This window comes from Prosopis cineraria, unplaced genomic scaffold (assembly GCF_029017545.1).
Source record: "Prosopis cineraria cultivar Desert tree isolate PC_DT_omini unplaced genomic scaffold, ASM2901754v1 PC12, whole genome shotgun sequence".
Lineage (NCBI taxonomy): Eukaryota > Viridiplantae > Streptophyta > Magnoliopsida > Fabales > Fabaceae > Prosopis > Prosopis cineraria.
The window spans coordinates 1,082,194-1,102,377 of record NW_026555343.1 but is presented as its reverse complement, the minus strand read 5'-3'; the positions used below and the strand labels follow the sequence as shown (position 1 = coordinate 1,102,377).

Here is a 20,184-nt window from a genome sequence, read left to right as displayed (position 1 = left end):
AATTTTTAAATTTAATACAATTAGTGTAACTTAGTTCCCATACTTTTAATAATAAAAAATATTGGTTCGTGCATTTTAAAAAGTAAATATTAAAATTGTTAATAATTTAAAATATTAATAATCTATAAATTTTAAAATAATTTAAATATTTATAATTTTATTTTCTAAAATATAGGGTCCAAATTTTTAAATAGCTAAAACTACAAGGATTGGGGTTGTACATAATCAAAATTCAAAAACTAAATTACAATCAAATCAAAAGCATAAGAATTGAATTGTAATGAGTTAAAATTTAAAGATTAAATTACAAATGAGTCAAAGCAATAATAACTAAATGATTAATTTTCTATATAAATAAACAAAAATATATCACTACTACAAAAATTTGGATATAAGATGCCAAATAAATGATGGTTAAAAAAATATCATATAAAGATGAGCCGGGTGATAGTTAGAAAATAAATGACAAATATTTGAAATATCTGTCATTTATTATTTTAAAATAAATTATGGGTGTTTTAAAACCCATCATATAAAATTTCAAATCTAGTTTTTTAAAAAATTAAAAAATAAATATCAAACAATTGTAGTTTAAAGTCTTCACAATAAATGATGGGTGTTTAAAATACCTGTTATTTATTTGAAAATAAATTATGAGCATTTAAACACCTATCATTTATTTCCTTATAACTATATATGATAGTAATTTAAAAGCCCATTATTTATGCTTTTTTTAATGCTCTATTTCTTCTTTCTTTTTCTTTTTCAACCCACTCTGATAGTTTTCTCTCTTTTTTTCCATTACCTCACCTAGTTTGTTCGCCCATATTTTAACATGATTTTGTTGTTGTTTATCTAGATCTGCCCATTCCATTTAAAGCTCTGGTTAATCTATCATTTTTATTGTCTGTTCAGTTAGATTTAGAATGAAGCTTGTCATCCATTTGCTCAAATCTAAAACGAAACTTGTCATACATTCAGGAAGTGAAGTACAAGGATTTAATAATACTTACTGGCTATATAATCTTCACAATTTTTATGAGTCAAGGACCATAAAAAAAGAAGGCAACTTTAATTTGGTTGCCTCTTTTCTTCAAGATTTATCTCGTGTTCTCATCTCTCAAGCTATTAAATATCAACAAGTGTTGTTCAATTATCATTTTCTTGGATGAATAATTAGAACTGATGAATTTATTCATAATTAATAAGATATTTATTATTTAATTAAGTTAGTTTTTTTTAATTTTTTGCATATAGAATGTGAACGAGTACTTTGCAACTAAGCAATAATTTAATAAATTTAATTTCAAACTTATTTTTACATTTCGTGAAACTTATTAGTAGTTATTAGAATCTTTTTCCTAATTTTAATGAGTTATATTTTTTGTTTCATTTTGAATTAATTTTAATCTATGTTCAATTAGTATTGTTATTGTTTGAAAATATTATTATTATTGTTTGAATATAGATTTTGCATGACTGTTATAGGGGCTACTATAAAAGCAGCCCCCTATATACCAAAAAAAAAGTAAAAAAATGACAGTTATTTAAATAATTATAATTTTTTTAAAATAAATAATCGTCATATATTATGCCCATATATGATGGTTTTTTACAATAACCATCATATATTTTTTATTCGTTCAAAATGATTATAATGAGATAATCCTTATATGATGGGAATATTTAACCATCTTATAAAATCAAGTATATATGATGGAGATATAACCGTCATATAAAAAGGAAGAATTTAAATGATAGACTTATAAATAAAAGTTGTTAACCGTCATTTATTAGTCAAAATAATGTCATATATACCTTTTTTTTTGTAGTAATGTATATATTTTGACTTTAACTAAACACATAAAGCATTAAGTATTAATACAAGAAAACAAAAAATAATAATATATTCAAAATAAAATCCCATGTCCCATATGTAAAATCCCATCTTTTTTTTTTTTTCAAGCTAAAACAAACTCATATCGACATGATAGGGAAGAAAATGGACTCACTGGGGCGGTTACAAGCAAAAACATCCTCAGCTAAGGACATCTACTTTCCAACAAAATGACATTATTATGAGTTTCATATTAAAAAACTTTATTAAAAAAAAAATTGATGTTTATAAGTTCAAGAAACTCTCTTATTCCAATAAAATAGTTTTTAGAATAAGCTCTCTTTTGGAATTGCAGGTAACAAAAATCACCTCTAAAATGAAAATAAAAGAGCTATTTATAGCAATACCAGATCCTTATTCTTCATCTATTAATCTTCTAAAAGCTGCTCAAGGCTTCATTTGGTACTGTTGGTTCGAGGGGGAGTTTCAGTTTTATAAACGGAGGGCGAGAGTCATCCAAACAAGTATTAAAGCACATTTGAGTCTGCAAATAATTGTCTCAAGTCTCTAAGAATCAAACATGTTCTAAGAATCACATGTGAAGTACTCTGCACCCAAACTTCAAGAACCATCTGGCACGAACTCTGATCCTTGAGGCAAGGGGCTCTGAGTTCCATACCTAAGTGGCCCAAATAGGAGGGATTTAAAAACGCATTTGGTATGTGCGCGCGGGGATTGATAAATGTAGGTGTTGCATGTTGTGTGCCAGGCATATGAGTGTTACAAGTGCATCTCCCTTTCTTATGATGAAAGGTTAGGGTAGGATAAGGGGGGGAAAATTATCTTAGCTCATTCCCTTTAATTTTTCTAAAAAGATAGATTCAACAGTGACAGTCAGGCTCATAAGCATAGTGCCGTGGTAGCATTATGCACTCCTCTAAAAGAAGGAGAATGCAAGTTCTACTGGATGACTATGCCTCTTTATGTTTGTGGTGTGCATGAGTTTCTTTCTACATGAAGGAACCTTGTGATGAGTAGTTCTGTTTCTTCCTAAAAAAAAAAATAGAGTGGCTCATAATTTACTTTATGATAACTAGAGACTTCAAATATAATTTTCTTTTAAAAAAACAATAAAAATCAGTATCATAAATCACACGTACATCATAAACTTGCTGTTCTATTCCCTATATAATATAATTCGTTTCAAATGTTGTAGGAACTTTTTTAAGTAGTAATGACTACTTTAAAACGTCATGTTATTATGGAAAAGATGAAATTATATTTTTTCAAGATATAACTAAGCATTTTAAAAATAATCAATAATAAATTATTTTGGATGTGTAAATCTAAATTTTAATTTTTGGGATTCTTATTTATCACTAGTATTATGTCTCTAATTACATATTTTTCTGAGTGGCCCAAAGATATACTATCTCTAGTTTTGAATAGTTTTTGAGAGACACTTTTAGGTCCAAATTATAAAAATACTTACATCTGATAAGTTGATTACATTAATCTAATTATATTCTCCACTAAATTTAAAGTACACAATTGAGAATCATTGATACTCCTTCTGGTTCTATTTATAAGATAGAAAAAAATTATTTTGGATCTATTTATAAATCACATTATTAAATTTTTATAACAAATTTTTCATCTTGTCTTTCATTAAATCTTGATAAGAGAAAATATGTTTTTATATTAACCCAGGGTAAATCCATAGTTGACAGTTGTGGGGCTAATTTCTTGAGGAGCATCATTTAAGAAGTTGTCTTCTCTTAAGAGATATTTTTCTATAACATGTTCAAGAATTGACTTATAAAATGATACTTAAAGGGCTTAGACCACTATCATATATGCCACACTCATTTGGTAGAAGATATGTTATTAAAGCATACATATCTAATATAAAAAAAGTCAAGAAATTATTAAATTTTTAAATAAAGTTAATAAATTTTTATATTTTTCTTAGTTCCAATAAAATACATTAGAAGTGATTAATAAATAAAGCTAAAAGTAGCAATATAAGTTAATGTTATGCTTAGCTCATAAGGAAAAATAGGAAGGAGAGAAAATGGAAGGACAGAAATGTGGAGCAATGCAATTTTATCCCATTATGCTTGATCAAGTAAGAGAAAATAATGTGAGAAAAGTTGTTGATTTTATATAGATAATAGTAACCTTATTACTTGTAAAAAATATTTATCTATAATAAAATTTAATATTTTAACATATCATATACTCCCTCCATTCAAAAATGTAAAGTATTGTTAATTGAATCTTGTCTTTCAATAAAGTAATTACTTACTTTTCAATTAACCCTATTTTTTTATATTTACCCCTATTAAACAGCTTATAATAAATATAAAGTTATTATCAATAGAAACACTTTGGAAAAAAAAGGCAATAATTACACCTCAAAAGATTAAAAATACTTTACATTTTTTAACATCCAACTCCTTAACAAATACCTTATATTTTTGAACAGAGAAAATATATATGTATACTAATTTTTGTCATATATTATTGATTGAATAAAACATAATTACAAATTATTTTATCCAATACTCACCAAAAATTATTTTATCCAAGTTATAATTTTATTTATTAAATTATTAAATATATAATAATTGTACAACCAGATATGAGGAACTTAACTGAAAATTTAGAATTAGTATTTGTCTAATTAATTTAAAAATTAAATATATTGCTTGTTTAGCAATAAAAGTCCATAATCAAAATGTAACTAAATTGCAAAGATAAAATATGAAAATTGATGGGTAAATTTAAAAATAAAATTTTCTCTAAAAAAATCTTTTCATATTTGGAGAGAAAAATTAAAGATAAAAATATATTGGTTTTATATATTATTTTTCTCTCACTTTTCTCTCTATAGCAAAAGAAAACACTACTTTGCCCTCATTTTTTCTCTCACTTTCCTCTCCTTTCTTTCACGTCAAGCATAGCATAAAAAATTTAAACATTAAATTCAGAATACTTGTGGAAACAAATTTCCAATTTGTGACACATTTAAGAAGGATAACTATAACTATAACTACTTCTCTTAAATCTTGTACTTATCTATTCCACATATTTAAGAGTGATAATTTTTTTTATTTTTATCAAACATCGAAATAAGCATAAAACATAAAACCCTCACACACACACATAGAGAGAGAGAGAGAGAAAATCCTGAAAGTCCATGCCACTTAGGATGCTTACTTTGCATATCTTTTTCTTTCTATATATATAATACACACATATATAGAAAATCCTGAAATTCCAAGCCACTCAGGACCCTTACTATAAAAAGAATTAATCAATAGCATCATAAATCATAATTATAAATACTCCTAAATTTTTATTTATAGGAGAAAGATAAAATTAATTTTGATCTTATTTATAAGGTATTATTTTTTTAAGTTTATATTTACTTGTTTGCCCTTATTAAATATTTAAAAAATTATTAAATTTTTATTAAAGATAAAGATAAAAACTTATTAAATTTTAAAATAAAATTAATAAAATTTGATAATTATGGACTATGGAGCAAGAGTTTCTCAAAACGGCGAAGGGCAGAAGCGTCCAAGCTGTCTCCTCATTCGACCTGATTCTTGTGCTGTGTGGTCTGTGGAGTACGGAGCGTAGCGTGGGAGCCTTGGTGTTTCATTTTATGTGCTGTGTCTGAGGTTCGAGCTTGCTCTCACTCTGATTAAAGTATTTTTTTTTTTTTTTAAAAAGGAGTTTAAGAATTTAAGATAGCTCTTGATGAATTCTATATAAGCCAGTGTTGGCTATGTTGTTGTCATCACTTGTATTGTAACCCTAGTTGTAGCGAGCCACCCCAGTTTTTCGGCTTTGCCTCTTTTTCAACTCGGCCTGGAGCCTTCCTTCCTCGTCGTTTAAGTACGCTAAATATCGCCGTCAATCTAACTCTGTAAGGTGACTCAGGCTGCAAACGCCATTTCACCCTCTTCCATTGTTCTTTGTTTTTAGTACAGCTTGATTCCGATTCCAAGGAGATAAAAGATTGATTTTTTAGCCTTTTTCCGCGTTTTCAGAAGTCGCAGGGATTCAATATCTGAGATACCATGTCGGACGATGAAAGGGAGGAGAAGGAGCTGGATCTCTCCTCTTCTGAAGTCGTCACCAAATACAAGAGCGCAGCTGAGATCGTCAACAGTGTGTTCATCTTCTCTGTTTCCATTTGTCTATCTACAGTCGCTAGTTTAAGTGTTGTTTATCTGTTTTAGCAAAAATGCAGTTTCCTTGTCGTCTCTGTGTATTTTGTTTTCTGGAAATTGGATAATGATAAATGAACGGGTATTCTTTGCAGAGGCTTTGCAACTAGTTGTTTCCGAATGTAAACCGAAGGCCAAGATTGTAGACCTATGCGAGAAAGGGGACGCGTACATTAGAGAGTAAGCTTATATTGCTTGTTCCATTGGATATTGCAATTTGCAGTATATGTATATTGGATTTGTTTATGAATGTATAATCTCTATATTTGTTTTCTATGATTTTTAGCTTATGGGATGTGCCCCTTTTTTTATAAAGGCAAACTGGTAACATGTACAAGAACGTGAAGAGGAAGATTGAGAAAGGCGTTGCCTTCCCAACTTGCATATCTGTGAACAACACAGTGTGTCATTTCTCACCCCTCGCCAGCGATGAGACAGTGTTGGAAGAAGGTGATATGTTGAAAATGTAAGATTTCAATGCATATTTATATTTATATTATCATAGCTGAAGGAATGGGCGAAGCTTTGGTTATATCTATTTTAATGGTTTCTTTGTTTGAATGCAGTGATATGGGCTGCCATATAGATGGGTTTATTGCTGTTGTGGGACATACTTTTGTTCTTCAGGAAGGGCCAGTTGCAGGAAGGGCAGCGGACGTCATCGCGGCGGCTAACACCGCTGCTGAAGTGGCCTTGAGGCTTGTAAGGCCAGGGAAAAAGGTAATTATGTATCCGAGCTTTTATCTCGCATCTGTATCTGTAAATATCATGATGCTTTCCTCTCCGTTCTGCCATCTAACCTGTCTGTAAATATTAGCACTTTGTATTCCATATGTATTGTATGGATAGAATTGCCCTTCTTATTTTTTTTAATGTTGTTTGATCTCTAAATGATGAAAAACTACTTTGAGCTATGGATAAATTCCTATGAAGCTTCATTGTCATAGTTACACTGATAGAGGTCATGTTTGTTTTTCCTCTTGCACTTTGGATTCCTTTATAATGGATTCTTCACATTCATGAATCATATACTTTAATATTGCTTGCATTTAGCAGGCTGTGGGGAGAAATTAATATATTCCATTTTTAGATATTTCTTGATTTTCTTTTTTTCATCTATCAATTGTTCTCTGTGCTCCAGAACATCAGTTTTTATGTTCAATAGTATTTTGAATTGCCTTGCAATTCAACTTTACAAGTTTCGCCATGGGATATACTTCTTCCATTGCACTTTATTGCACCTTTAGTTTCTCTGTGCTCCTTGCCTGTCTTTATCTATAAGTTTCATGGCCTATGGAGATAAGCTCGTTGTTTATGAATATCAGCGCCCAGAGCGAGAAGCTTCTAGATGTGATTTTTTGACCCTATATGATGAACATCTCCTAAAAGCTATGGACGTTGTCCAAGTGAGGCTTATGTCATAGTTAATCTGGTAGGGTATCTGATATGCCAGATGCAATCCCTTGTTAAGATGCTTAATTGTTGGCTTTTTAATTAATGCGCTTCTCCATATTTATGTTTCTTAGATAGTTAAAACAATAGAAATTCAGTGTCTTTTTCTTAATGCAAAAATGAAAGAATTTGTTGGAGATATCATTTACGTTTATCTGTTTGTCTGTCAATATCATTAATTCTAAAATAAGTTTACAGCTTTTGCAGTTTAAAATGGTGTACCTTTAATTGGGTAAAAATATGTTCATTGATGGCAACTTTGCCAAGGTTATCAATACTAGATTGGTTTCCTCCTTTCCCAGCCGCCTAAACTACAATTGGCTAAAAAAAATAGCTTCATGGTTCTGCTGATTTGTCTCATCAGTGTAACTGCTTGTTACAGCCAACATCTTATAATATACAGTTCTATATAAAATGACTGGGAAATTTATTTGAGATGTTTTAATTTTAGAATTAGTAGCAACTCTTGTGGTTTTAAATAGGGAACTTTTATGTGAATAAATATGTTCTAGTGATGGCAACTTTGCCGAGGTTATCAATACCATATTGGTTTCCTCCTTTCCCTGTTGCCTAAATTATAATTGGCTGGACAAACTTTGTTTCATGGTTCTGCTGATTTGGCTATTATCAGTATCATTGCTCATTACAGCCAACACCTTACAATATACAATCAATACTAAGAGATTTGCTTGTGGAATTTGATTTGTGTTAATTTAGAACTAAATTGCAGCTCGTGTCGTTTCACTGGTGTATAATCAACATAGATGTAGCATTTTATTGCAAAGTTCAAATGGCAACTTTGCCGAGGCTTTCAATTCAATATTGATTTCCTCCTTTCCCTGTTGCCTAGATCAAATTGGCTATTAAATCAGATTTATGGTTGTGCTGATTTGTCAATTGTCACTTTGTCAGTACATTTGCTTATTGCAGCCAATATGTTATAACAATCAAACTAATACTTTTAAACTGTATGAAGGGAAGAGTTTGAACTTTGAATTACATTGGGTAATTGTTGAATGTAATTTAACATAGATATAATGTGTTGGCTTTGATAATGGCAAATTGACTGATAAGTGATATCACTTTAGCTTCCTCCTTTCCCTGTTGCCTGTATTGAAACTGGCTAAAAGACGTTAGGGTTGTGCTGACACATGTATTGTCAGTGCATTTGTCTGTGGTAGCCAACGTGCCATGTGAATATTCAATCTAATGACCAAATAACTTGTGCTTGTAGTATGCCATTACTATGGCACTTTCTGTACTTGTATAACCAATATTCTTTTGTGAAAAACTTCTAATAGCAATTATTATGCTTGGTGTAACCCTATAGCAGTTGGTCATGGAATTGTTGATCAATGCCTTTTTGCCTGACAGAACAAGGAGGTGACTGAGGCAATTCAGAAGGTTGCTGCTGCTTATGATTGTAAAATTGTTGAAGGTGTTCTTAGCCACCAAATGAAGCAGTTCGTGATAGACGGGAATAAGGTTGTGCTGAGTGTATCTAATCCAGAAACAAGGGTTGACGATGCAGAGTTTGAAGAGAACGAAGTTTATGCTATTGATATAGTAGCAAGCACTGGAGAAGGCAAGGTATGATATTTTTTCTAATTCATTTATCAGCATAATGCTGCAGCTGCTCATGAATAGCTTCACATCACTTGCAGCCTAAGCTGTTGGATGAGAAGCAGACAACTATCTATAAAAGAGCTGTTGACAAGAATTATCACTTGAAGATGAAAGCATCTAGGTTCATTTTCAGTGAAATAAGCCAAAAATTTCCAATTATGCCGTTCACCGCTAGGTAATAATGTTTTCAATACTATGTTCAAATTGTTGCATTTTAAATGTATTTTCTTCTCACTCCTCAACATCATTTCTCATATACCAGGGCTTTGGAAGAGAAAAGAGCTCGATTGGGATTGGTGGAATGTGTGAACCATGAGCTCTTGCAGCCATATCCCGTTCTTCATGAAAAGCCTGGTAACATTGCCAGTGGACTGACTAGATTCCGATTGGAATTCTGTGTTCCTTGCTAATGTTTCAACAATATTGCGCTATTTTCAGGTGATTTTGTTGCACACATCAAATTCACAGTCTTGCTAATGCCCAACGGATCAGACCGTATCACATCTCATCCTCTCCAGGAATTGCAACCCGCAAAGACGGTAGATGATCCTGAAATCAAGGCATGGCTAGCCTTGGGCACAAAAACAAAGAAGAAAGGTGGTGGAAAGAAAAAGAAAGGTAGGCTGGAAGCCTGAATCTTCCTGCTGAGATTTATTTATTTATTTATTTTTTGGGGAATCATACAGGCAAGCGTAAAGCGTGAAAATGAAATAAACAAAGAAGGCAGAGATTAACCTAGTTGAGGATTCATTATACTTAATTGTGCATTCGTGCTACATTATTTGCCTACTGACTTGTGTTTGTATATGCTGCTACATTTGCCTGTGTCTTATGTTTGAGAACTTTTTTAAGGCATGCTCAATCTATTTGTTAAGTATTTCAAACAATTTTTTTGGCAAGATCCATCTGTGGCGTGCAGTTGATCGTCTTAGTTCCCAATTTTTGTCTCATGCTGCATGCGCATTTTTTGCCTGTCTCATCTTGGAGAAATTTTAGATGTTTAATGATTATATCTAATCACTCATGAATGGAGTCTAGATAAAAGGGCATCATTAAGCATATCAGGCTCGCCTAGACATCTTTGCCTAGTTTTACTCATGAGTTGCTGTGCTTATGGACAAGCTTTGTTGGGGGGTTAAACTAATGGTTAATTGTTTACAGGTAAAAAGGGTGACAAGCCAGATGAGCCAGCAAGTGAGTCCGTGGAGGCAACAAATGGTGCAGATTCTCAAGATTGAGTCTCTTCCTTTCCTTTCCTCTCCCACACGACCCTTTTCCCATTTCTCAATTTTGGTACATTGCTCACCAAATTGTATTTGTTTGGATATGAGTTTAGTGATAGTGTTCAGAGTTCAGACATCGATTCTGATGTTAATTTCTATTTGCACAATTCAGTTTTCATTCCTTGACCCAAATGCCATGAGCTTGAGCATGCTTATTGAAAAATACTCTGAAAGTTTGTTTCTGAAGCTGAAAATAGTCTCCTATGTGAATGCGCTGACACTTGAGGATGGGCTCATCGATGGGATCTTATACTTGGAGGATTTTTAACCTAAAGCTTCACATAGTATTCAGGTTTGTTTAGCAAAAGAAAATCATGATGGTTATTAGTATTGTAACTTAAGTTGTCCTGAATTTACTTTAGGCCTCATATATATGTGTATATATGTTTATGGTAAGATTTATGTACTTAAGTTTATGCACTTGATATGATTATATTCAATCAAATTATGACAAGTTAACGTGTTAATAAAATTAATGACAAAAATTTATTATAGAATAAATAATTTATATAACATATTTATGTCTTAATTTAATTAAAAACAATTAAAAACAAATGCGTTAAGTATGTGAGGTTAATTATATAAGTTTTTTTTGATATATACATATGCTTAATTAGGAACTAGCAATTTTAATAATAGATGATAAAATTATAGTTTTAAATTATAAAATATTTTTAAACAAAATTATGTATTTCAATGAAGTTTATTAAATATATTTCATAATTTTGTATTTTTTTTAAAAAAATATAATGTTCAAAAATACTCTTAATCTAATATTTCATTTGTAAAAATATATTGAAGGCAGATAATAAAATAAGAAGGGTAATATTAAAAAAAAATTAAATCTCCAAAAATTTTCTATAAACTAAAATTGAGAGAGTAATTTTTATGAATTAACCCTTTATAATTAAATTATGATTAAATTTTTTTATAAATAAAAGTTTAGGTGAGTTGAGTTTTAAAAGCTTAGTAAGATGGGGATATATTTTTATATTGAAAGAGTACTTATAAGTTTCTCACATTAATAGTGGAATTTAAATTAATTATGGGCAAATTATGATTAAATTTGTCTATATGTATATATGCACTAATTTTTTTGAACGTTAGTAATAAAAATAGAAAATATTAACATCATAACTATTTTACATCATTCTAAAGAAGAAAAGTGTCCCCTCCCCTGGAAAGAAGATTTTATTTTCCTCCTAAATTCTTTTAACTCTGTTTAATTTTTTTCTTTTTAAAATAAAAAAGAAAAATAACTATGTTTTTTAATTTTTTAAATTCCTGATCTCTATATTAATTAATTAATTAAGCCTTAAATCTTGCGGGACAACACTAGTGGCATTTGCCAAATTATATCCCAATTTGTTTTAAAAAATTATAAGATATTTTTAACTCAATTACATCTCAATAAAGTAAGTAATTATTTTCAAACTAACAATATTTTTTTTATATTTACCTCTATTTAATAAGATATTTTATTTTAAAATAAATATAAAGTGATTCATTTATTAAGGATAAAAATATCAACTATATCTTAAAATATTAAAAATGTTTTATATTTTTTAACATGTAAATCTTTAAAAAATGTTTTGTATTTTTTAACATAAGAAGTATATGTTTATTCAGTTAAGTGGAATCTGATAATAGGCTGATAGCCTTTAAAACATTTCTTAATCTCTTATAATATAAAACATCCCTTCACCAATGACAATGAAGGTGAATCTAAGGAAAGTGTTACATTCTCCTAATATTGACAAACTAAAATTTAAATCCTAACAAGATGACGTGCTCAAATTATTTTAATACAAAATTGTTTATTATAATAAATTAGATTAGATGTGTATTATGTTTTACATATTATAATTTATACAGCATATATGAAATTATGACTTTTATAACAAAAATTGAAATATATTTTTACTTTTATACTTTTTCTCGAATAGAGTTGAGCAAGCGAGCTTTTTTTTTTTTAATAAATCTTGATAAGGAAATTTTTACTCATATGAAAAATAGATCAAAAAAAATGTATTACTTACTAATATATGGTGTTTAGCTCTCTTTGAAGCATAGCGCAAAGGGGGGAGGGGAAACTCTTTATAAAATATAAGATAATAATATGAAAGAGGCCAATGATGCAAGAAATGGTTTGTTTTTGCTCCTTCTTTTTCGTCATCGTCGTCGTTGTTGTCTGACCAGCGCCTGTTTCTTCATTATTTTGAATGCATTTCACGTTTATATTAAAAAATATAAAATAATAATACAATATTTTATGACATTGTAGATAGATTTTTACCCCAAAAAAAAAAATTGTAAAGATGTTCCTTGATTTCTGCATAAGAGCGTGTCCTGTTTGAATTTTAGTTGAATATAATAAATTATAAAAATAATTAATTATGTTATAACGTAATTTATTTGAATATTATTTTTCTAAAATTAATTTTAACAAATTAAAAATATTTAAATAATTAAATTAAAATTAATTTTAGCTATATAAATTGCTATATAATTTAATTCTTAAATACCAAATATTAATTTTTTAATGATACAAAGTTTGATTTTATTTTTATTAAATTATGTGCTTTCTTTATAATTTTTTGTAGACTTTTTTTTAGTAATTTTCTCCAACATTTTTCAATAAACTCTTTTGGAAAAGCTTGGATTGGCAGCTTCCAAAAAAAATATATTTTCACCTCAAAAATGGATTAACCAAAAAACCTGGTGTTTGGGTAATTGAAGCCAAAATTAATTTTTTCCCTTCAAAAATTTGATTAATATGGTTATCCAAATACACACTTAGTTATTTCCCGATTAGACAATTACAAAAAGAAGAATTATATTAAAAACTTACATAAAAAAATTAATTATTACAAGATTTATTAACAAATAAACTAAGGTAATTGACAACAATTAATTTTAAAAAAAATAATCATTTAGTCCTTATAATTTTAATTCAGTTGTAACTCAATTTCTGAACTTTGATTCGTTATAACTAAGTTTCTGAACTTTGCTTCTTATAATTTAGTCCATCAAATCTCAACCTCTTAAATATTGATCCATATATTTTAAAAAATAAAATTAAAAAAAAAATTTTAATATTTATAAATATTAAAAGGGTTTAGTAATTTAAGATATTAATAATAAATTTTAAAATATTTTTAATTTTTATAATTGTATTTTTTAAAATATAAAAAAATATTTAATATGTTGGAACTTTTAAAATTAATTTGTAAGAAATAAAGTTTACGAATTGATTTATAATTAAATTAAAATTTTAAAAATTAAATTATAATGAAATTAAAATTATAAAGATTAAAGAATTAATTTTTTTAAATTTTATTGTGTGGTATGTGGAAAAATTTTTCCATTATAAAATCTGATTGGTCCATATGCGTGTTAGCACCATAAGTTGCCACGTGTACCAACGGCCTTAACCTCGAAGTATCTGGATTTCCTGGTCCAGCTAACACCGAACCTATTTAATTATCGAACCTCAGCGTTCGTTTGTGCTCTTTCAGGCACAAAAAGAAGCAAAAGAAAAAGAAAAAAAAAATTCCTTTTTCTCCCCAAATCCAATACTCCCGTTTAAATTTCACACTCTTCGGACCAGAAAACCTGATTAGTGAAGCTTTGATTCGAATATGAAGACCCGCCATTTATGTTTATGGATAATCTTAATGACCTTTGTGGGTTTTCATGCGAGTATGGAAGCGAAAACTATAGATCCTTACAAGGTATGTGCTTCTTCTCTTGGTGTAAACTACTCTCTTACCGTCGATAAATTGATTGGAGAAGTCGCCATGGTCTAGTGTAATGATGAAATTATTACGATTTAGTAATGAGGCTTGATCTCGATTGGGGGTTCTGACTTCCATATTTTTAAGGGCAGAAAGCTGTCGAATTTGGGGTTTCTTGTTTGAATGTTGAGGGATAATTGGCAAGATACTGAACATGTGTTCTTATACTTTCATGATTGATGTATACGCATTCTTAAATTTCGCTTGTGGTGAGTTTGACTGAGATAACTAGTTTTAATGGATTCATTACTAAGAAATCCTTGTTCAGTTTTATGTAAATAGCCCGTTTGCGTGACCAAGTTTGGGTCTTGCGAGTAGTGCATTTTGATGTGGTGTTTATTTTGTTAAAATATATATATATATATATATATATATTTTTGCCTGAACTTGATTTTCGTCTCAACAACAAATCATTGCTAGGCATACTCTAAAAGTTGGCTTTTCAATTAATGATTTTCTCGTAAATTCTTTCTTCATTTGTCTCCAAGCAAGATGGCAAGTAACATAATCATGCACCTGTAATTGTGTATTTTCTTGTTAGAAACTTTTATTTAGTTATTGCTGTACAAGAGTATATACTTAATTTGCACATGCTTGAATTTACTAGGTCCTTGGGGTCGATAAAAATGCAAGTCAACGGGAAATTCAGAAGGCTTTCCACAAGTATGTCTTCTTCTTGTTTCTTGTCACGAGCAATACTCTCCTTAGACTTCTGCCACTGATTGTGCTTCATTGATGTGAGTTATTTAAAAGGTCATAATTACCTTCTTTCATATTTATGCAAATAAAAGCAAGTTTTCTTTAAAATAGAACTAGTTGTGTCATGGATGCCTGCATCAATTTACTGACCCAAAAGATGCATTCATCAGAAAGCAGGCAGAATATGAATACTTCGTACTTCAGTGAACGAAAAGAAATTTGAAGATAAAAAGGATGTGTCATTGTGGTTGTTGAAATTGATACTGTTGTTATGGCTGCCATCAAAATGAGTGGATGTTTAGCACACATACACATATTTTTAAAAATTGATGTTATCTTAAATCTGTATAGCTCACCACGTTTAATATTGGCCTAAATAACGTGGATTTATTTTAATATTAAAAATTTTTATGGCGTGGTTCTTGCCTTTAAAATAGCAAATGGGTGTCAATAATCAGACAAGCATTTTTTTGTTAACTTGCTCATATTTTGTTGTGCAGGCTCTCTCTCCAGTATCACCCGGACAAGAACAAAAACAAGGGTGCACAGGAGAAGTTTGCTCAGATCAACAATGGTAAAGAAATAAAATTGCTCTCTTTCTCTGGCCCGCTTGCGGAAATGCAGCCGCTGCTTCCTTTGTCATGCTATTCTGAATGCTTAGCTTTTCAATTTATTTCTTAGTTGATGTGCTCACTTTTTTGCCCTTTCCCCTTTAACAGCATACGAGATTTTGTCTGATGATGAGAAAAGGAAGAATTATGACATGTATGGTGATGAGAAAGTCAATCCTGGATTTGGAGCTGGCCAACCTGGAGGTCAGGGTGGATATACTTATTTCACTGGTGGTGGACCAGGACAAAGTCAGTTTAATTTCAGACCAGGGCAATGGCAGGATATGGGTAGGCAGGGAAGTTCTAAGTCATTCTCCTTTTCCTTTGGTGGGTCTGGTGGTCCTAATTCTTTTGGGTTTGGTTTGAATGACCTTTTTGGTAGCTTTTTTGGTGGTGGAGGAGGTGGTGGTGGGAGTGAGTTTGGTGGTTTTGGCAGCTCAACTGGTTCTCAATCTGGATCCAAGAGTTCCCCTAAAAGTTTTAGAGCGATAAATTCACAAATCTTCAAGAAAGAAATACTTGGTCAAGGCATGACTTGGCTTTTGTTATCTTATACACCCTCATTGAAGGGTCTTCAACACTTTGAATCCACTATAGATGATGTCTTCAGTTCACTGCAAGGAGCTATAAAGGTTTTTGTTTATTTTCTCTTATTCTCTATTTTGTTAATTTTTTGGAGTTTCTTGGCTTATTTCTCTTTTATGTGACAGGTTGGAAGTATTGATTGTGGAAAGGAGGCCTCTTTCTGTCAGTTGCATGGCACGTATCCCCGAAGAGTTCCTAGGGTTTTTGTTTACTCGTACAAGGGAAATGAAGAGAGTTCTTTGGTAGAATATAGTGGTGACTTGGTTGCTAAAAATTTAAAGGCTTTCTGTCAAGATCACCTGCCAAGGTTATCAAAGCGGACTGACTTGAATTCTCTTGATGAATTTAGAGCTGCTGGAAGGTTGCCTGGGGTGATGCTTCTATCCACTAAAAAAGACACTCCAGTAATCTGGCGGGTTCTTAGTGGCCTGTATCACAAGCGCTTTACTTTCAGTGATGTCCAGGTATGTTAATGCTGCTGGTTATGAACCTCTCTTGTATGTTTCTTTTATTTTGACCTGTTGGGTTTGGTCTAGTCCTTTGTCCTGCATTATTTAGTTCTATTTGAGTGAGTTGGAAGGGGCCATAAAATTTCCAGTAAATTGTATGCGGACCTTTTGTTTTAATTACTGCCTGCAAGGTCAAGGGGATGCAATTTAAGTATATTCATGGAAGGCTGATGATTGTTCTCAATAAACGTATATGGTGATCACTTTTATAAGATGATATGAAAAAATTTAACATTCTATGGGGAAAATGATGCCTTTGTGTGTGTTTTTTTTTTTTTTTTTGAAGGAAGATCTAATGTTTTAGCTAATATGTGCAGGTTCGTGATATTTCCGATCCAAGAGTGAAAAAGCTGGGAGTTGATGCACTCCCCGCTGTAGTAGGTTGGCTACCTAATGGAGAGAAGCAGATTCTAAAAGCAGGGATTTCAGTAAAAGATATAAAATCTGCAGTTCATGATCTCGGTAACGTACTTGATAGTTTTGAAAAAATAAGCAAAAAGGCAACATCAAGACAGGACAAAAACGCGGCCGCTGAGTCGGATGAGATAGAGATACTATTCCTTTCTCGATCAAACTTTGATGTTCTATGTGGCGACAGAACCCCAGTCTGCATAATTGGTGCCTTTAGATCTTCTAAATCTAGAGAAAAGCTGCAAAAAATCCTATCTGTGGTAAGTGTATATTTCACATGATTAAGGTTTCATATGGGTATAACTCTTCTTTGACCAAGGGGAACAAATTATATTTACCCTTTAGTTCTTAGTTGAATGTTAAAATCTTGTTGAGAGTAATTCACAGACACATAAGATGTTTGACTTGGGGCTGGGCGATATATGTATGTCAGTGATGTACCAGTTTATATAATCAAACCTATCAGAAGATACTCCTTCCGAATCAAAATATAAAGCAAAAAAAAAAATGTTAGTTGAAACTTTAATTTCTTAAAAAAATTTTATATTTTTAAAAATTTATCTTTATTAAATACCTTATATGACTTGACAATGATAGTTAAAATTTCATGCATCATTCTTTTCAAAAAATAAAAAATAAAAAATAATAATAATAAATGAAGTAAATGTATAGTTGGAAAAAATAATTATGAAAGTTATCCAGTATTTTATATTTTGGACTAAGCAAAGTTTTTAGAAGATATCTTATATTATAGGTAAGGAGGAGTAAAACATTTTCTTCAAAAACAGGAAAAGATTATGCTCTTCTGATAGGGATTTTCTTGTCATTTCTTTCTCCTTTTGTCCTCGAGAAGTGGGACTTGGAGGTTATGGGTGGAAGTGAAACGGCCATACATGGAATTAGGTAGCAAAGGAATTTTCTGTTTATCAGCTGAAAGTGATGGAGGATTTTATTACATTTTCAATAGATGATTGCTCTTGACTCTTTTCATGTCAACTTGATTTGAATCAAAGGGAATCACATGGATTTCTGAAATTTGAAATTTAAGTTAAGGTTGAAAAGAAGGCAGTGAATACATTTGAACCTTAAATGAAATTGGAACTTGGAGAAACAAAGCAGGAGGTTACAGTTCTAGGTTCTATTTATCCAATCTTCTAATCAGAATTTGGATGTTTGTGATTTCAGGTCTCTCAGAAATCTTTCTCAAGGCAACGAAACCAAGCAACAGGCTCTAAGGACCTTATTTCTTATACTCTTCTGGATGCTGCAAAGCAACCTTCTTTTCTTAATGCATTTGATAAGACTGGATTTAAGTCATCAGATATGTTCTTGATTGCCTACAAACCTAAAAGAAGGAAGTTCACTTCATTTCTGGGTGAAACGACGACAGAGGAAGTAGAGAATTTTATCAGTTCAGTTCTAAATGGAGATATACCATTCAGGGAAACAAGAGAGAAGCCTGTACTCAGAGCTTTAGGCAATGACACTGGGTTTTGCAGTGTTACGAAGTGAAGTACATATTAAATGAGTCAAAATACTATAGTGTCACCAATCTGTTCCTTTCTTATCCTGATCAGAGGGGCTGATTCTGGATCTCTCTCACCGGAAGTTTTTTAGGACGGAAGCTTTGTATCAAATGTTTTTCAGGGAGTTAAAACAGAATCTGAGAACATTCTGAGAAAAGAAGAGCAGTTAATATGGAAAACCTAATGAAAGGTTTTTTTTTTTGGAATGCATATAAGAACAAATTCAATAGAGATTACTAGGGTTGTGCAAAAATCTCATGGTCTGGTCCGACCCGGTTTAGCCCGTGAAAACTTGATTCTGTCTAGTCTTATAAAATGTTGGCTCTATAAGACCAAAAAGGCAGGACTGATTTTTCACGTAAGATCAAATTAGAGACCAAGTGTCTAGACTAAGTAATCCAATCTGGTCCTATATAATTATTTTAATATAATTAAAATTAATTTATAAATTATTAATTAATAAGTTAATCTTATTGTTTTTTTTTTGGCCAAAGTTAGTCTTACTATCTTAAGCAAAAAAAGTCAGTTTTACACAACAGTATCAGCACGCCACGTACTTTGAGTCTTAAGTAAGCTACAGGCACTCATTCTTAGTTTCTCCAGTGCGCCACCGTCAATTGCATCGATGACCTCTGATTCGTTGTTCTCCATTTATTTCGGTGACCTCTAATTCATTCTCTCCAATCTCTATCACCCTTGACCTCTGATTCGTTGCTCTCCATTCTCGCTCAAGCCATTCTCCTACCTTCTGCTGCTCCGCCAATGCATTACTATCATCGGTCGCATTTATAGTCGCCTCTGGCATCTGATTCACCGTCGAGCACGTCACACCATCACCCCACCCTTGGTCTCCATCACCCTTAACCTCTGATTCACCGCCATTCTCGCAACTTCAAGCACACAGTCACCACTCGCCAGGCACGTCCTGCTACCCATCGCCAAGTATTACTGCTCTCATCTTCTTAGAAGTTTCTTGTAGAGGTTTCAGTTGAAAAGTAGCTATAGAAGTTTCTTGTGTTGACCTAAGTTTGGCATTTCCTTGTTCTTCTTTCTTTCATTTTTTTACTTGAAAAGTAGTTGTAAAGGTTTTTTGTGTTGACCCAAGTCTAGCGTATTCTTGTTCTTTTTTCTTTTGTTTTTTTTTACCTGACTCTGCTTGATCACCAAATCAGTGAAAAACCATTGAAGTGGATGTGTTTTTTTCCCCTTGACTCTACTTGATCACTTTACACGATCCTTAATATGAATTGAAATTTGTTACATAGTTTTTCCCCATATCTGTGTTGATATGTTCGAAGGACATTTTTGTGGGTTGATTTTTATTAATAATCACCTTATCAATTATATGCTCTCATTTTTGGGTTTTTGGGTTTCCTGCCATGATTTTGTGCTGTTATAACTCATCTATTTTGCTTCCTTTTTATCATTGTGCTGTTATAACTCATCAAAATTATGCTCTGGATTATATTTTATTATTATGAAGTGATGGATATTAAGTAAACATCTAGCATTGACCAACCTCAATCGTCTCCTTTTACTAGTGAAAATGTGAGTTCAACTCCTTCTAGACCATCTTTGACACCTACTCCTCCTCCTCAACCTCCAAC

The 20,184-nt window shown here is 31.2% G+C and overlaps 2 protein-coding genes across 6 annotated transcripts; both read left to right on the top strand.

Moving 5' to 3' along the window:
* Nucleotides 1-5,412: 5,412 nt before the first annotated feature.
* Nucleotides 5,413-10,625, top strand: LOC129287608 (ERBB-3 BINDING PROTEIN 1-like). 4 transcript variants are annotated; one of them, XM_054923819.1, is made up of 10 exons: nt 5,413-5,526; nt 5,899-6,019; nt 6,174-6,258; nt 6,395-6,544; nt 6,645-6,798; nt 8,905-9,120; nt 9,195-9,331; nt 9,419-9,510; nt 9,595-9,774; nt 10,318-10,625. In XM_054923819.1, the coding sequence occupies exons 2-10, from the start codon at nt 5,929-5,931 to the stop codon at nt 10,392-10,394; spliced, it is 1,182 nt and encodes a 393-aa protein (XP_054779794.1). In that variant the 5' UTR covers nt 5,413-5,526; nt 5,899-5,928; the 3' UTR covers nt 10,395-10,625. The 4 variants fall into 4 exon arrangements, with proteins under 4 accessions (XP_054779794.1, XP_054779793.1, XP_054779792.1 ...); XM_054923818.1 differs by lacking the exon at nt 5,413-5,526 and adding an exon at nt 5,603-5,774; XM_054923817.1 differs by lacking the exon at nt 5,413-5,526 and adding an exon at nt 5,604-5,779.
* Nucleotides 10,626-13,938: 3,313 nt separating this feature from the next.
* LOC129287897 (dnaJ protein ERDJ3A) lies at nt 13,939-18,847 on the top strand. Of its 2 annotated transcripts, none has more exons than XM_054924165.1 (7): nt 13,939-14,173; nt 14,844-14,899; nt 15,436-15,509; nt 15,655-16,178; nt 16,257-16,595; nt 16,958-17,311; nt 18,237-18,847. In XM_054924165.1, the coding sequence occupies exons 1-7, from the start codon at nt 14,081-14,083 to the stop codon at nt 18,561-18,563; spliced, it is 1,767 nt and encodes a 588-aa protein (XP_054780140.1). In that variant the 5' UTR covers nt 13,939-14,080; the 3' UTR covers nt 18,564-18,847. The 2 variants fall into 2 exon arrangements, with proteins under 2 accessions (XP_054780140.1, XP_054780141.1); XM_054924166.1 differs by having other exon boundaries at nt 14,844-14,973.
* Nucleotides 18,848-20,184: the final 1,337 nt, after the last annotated feature.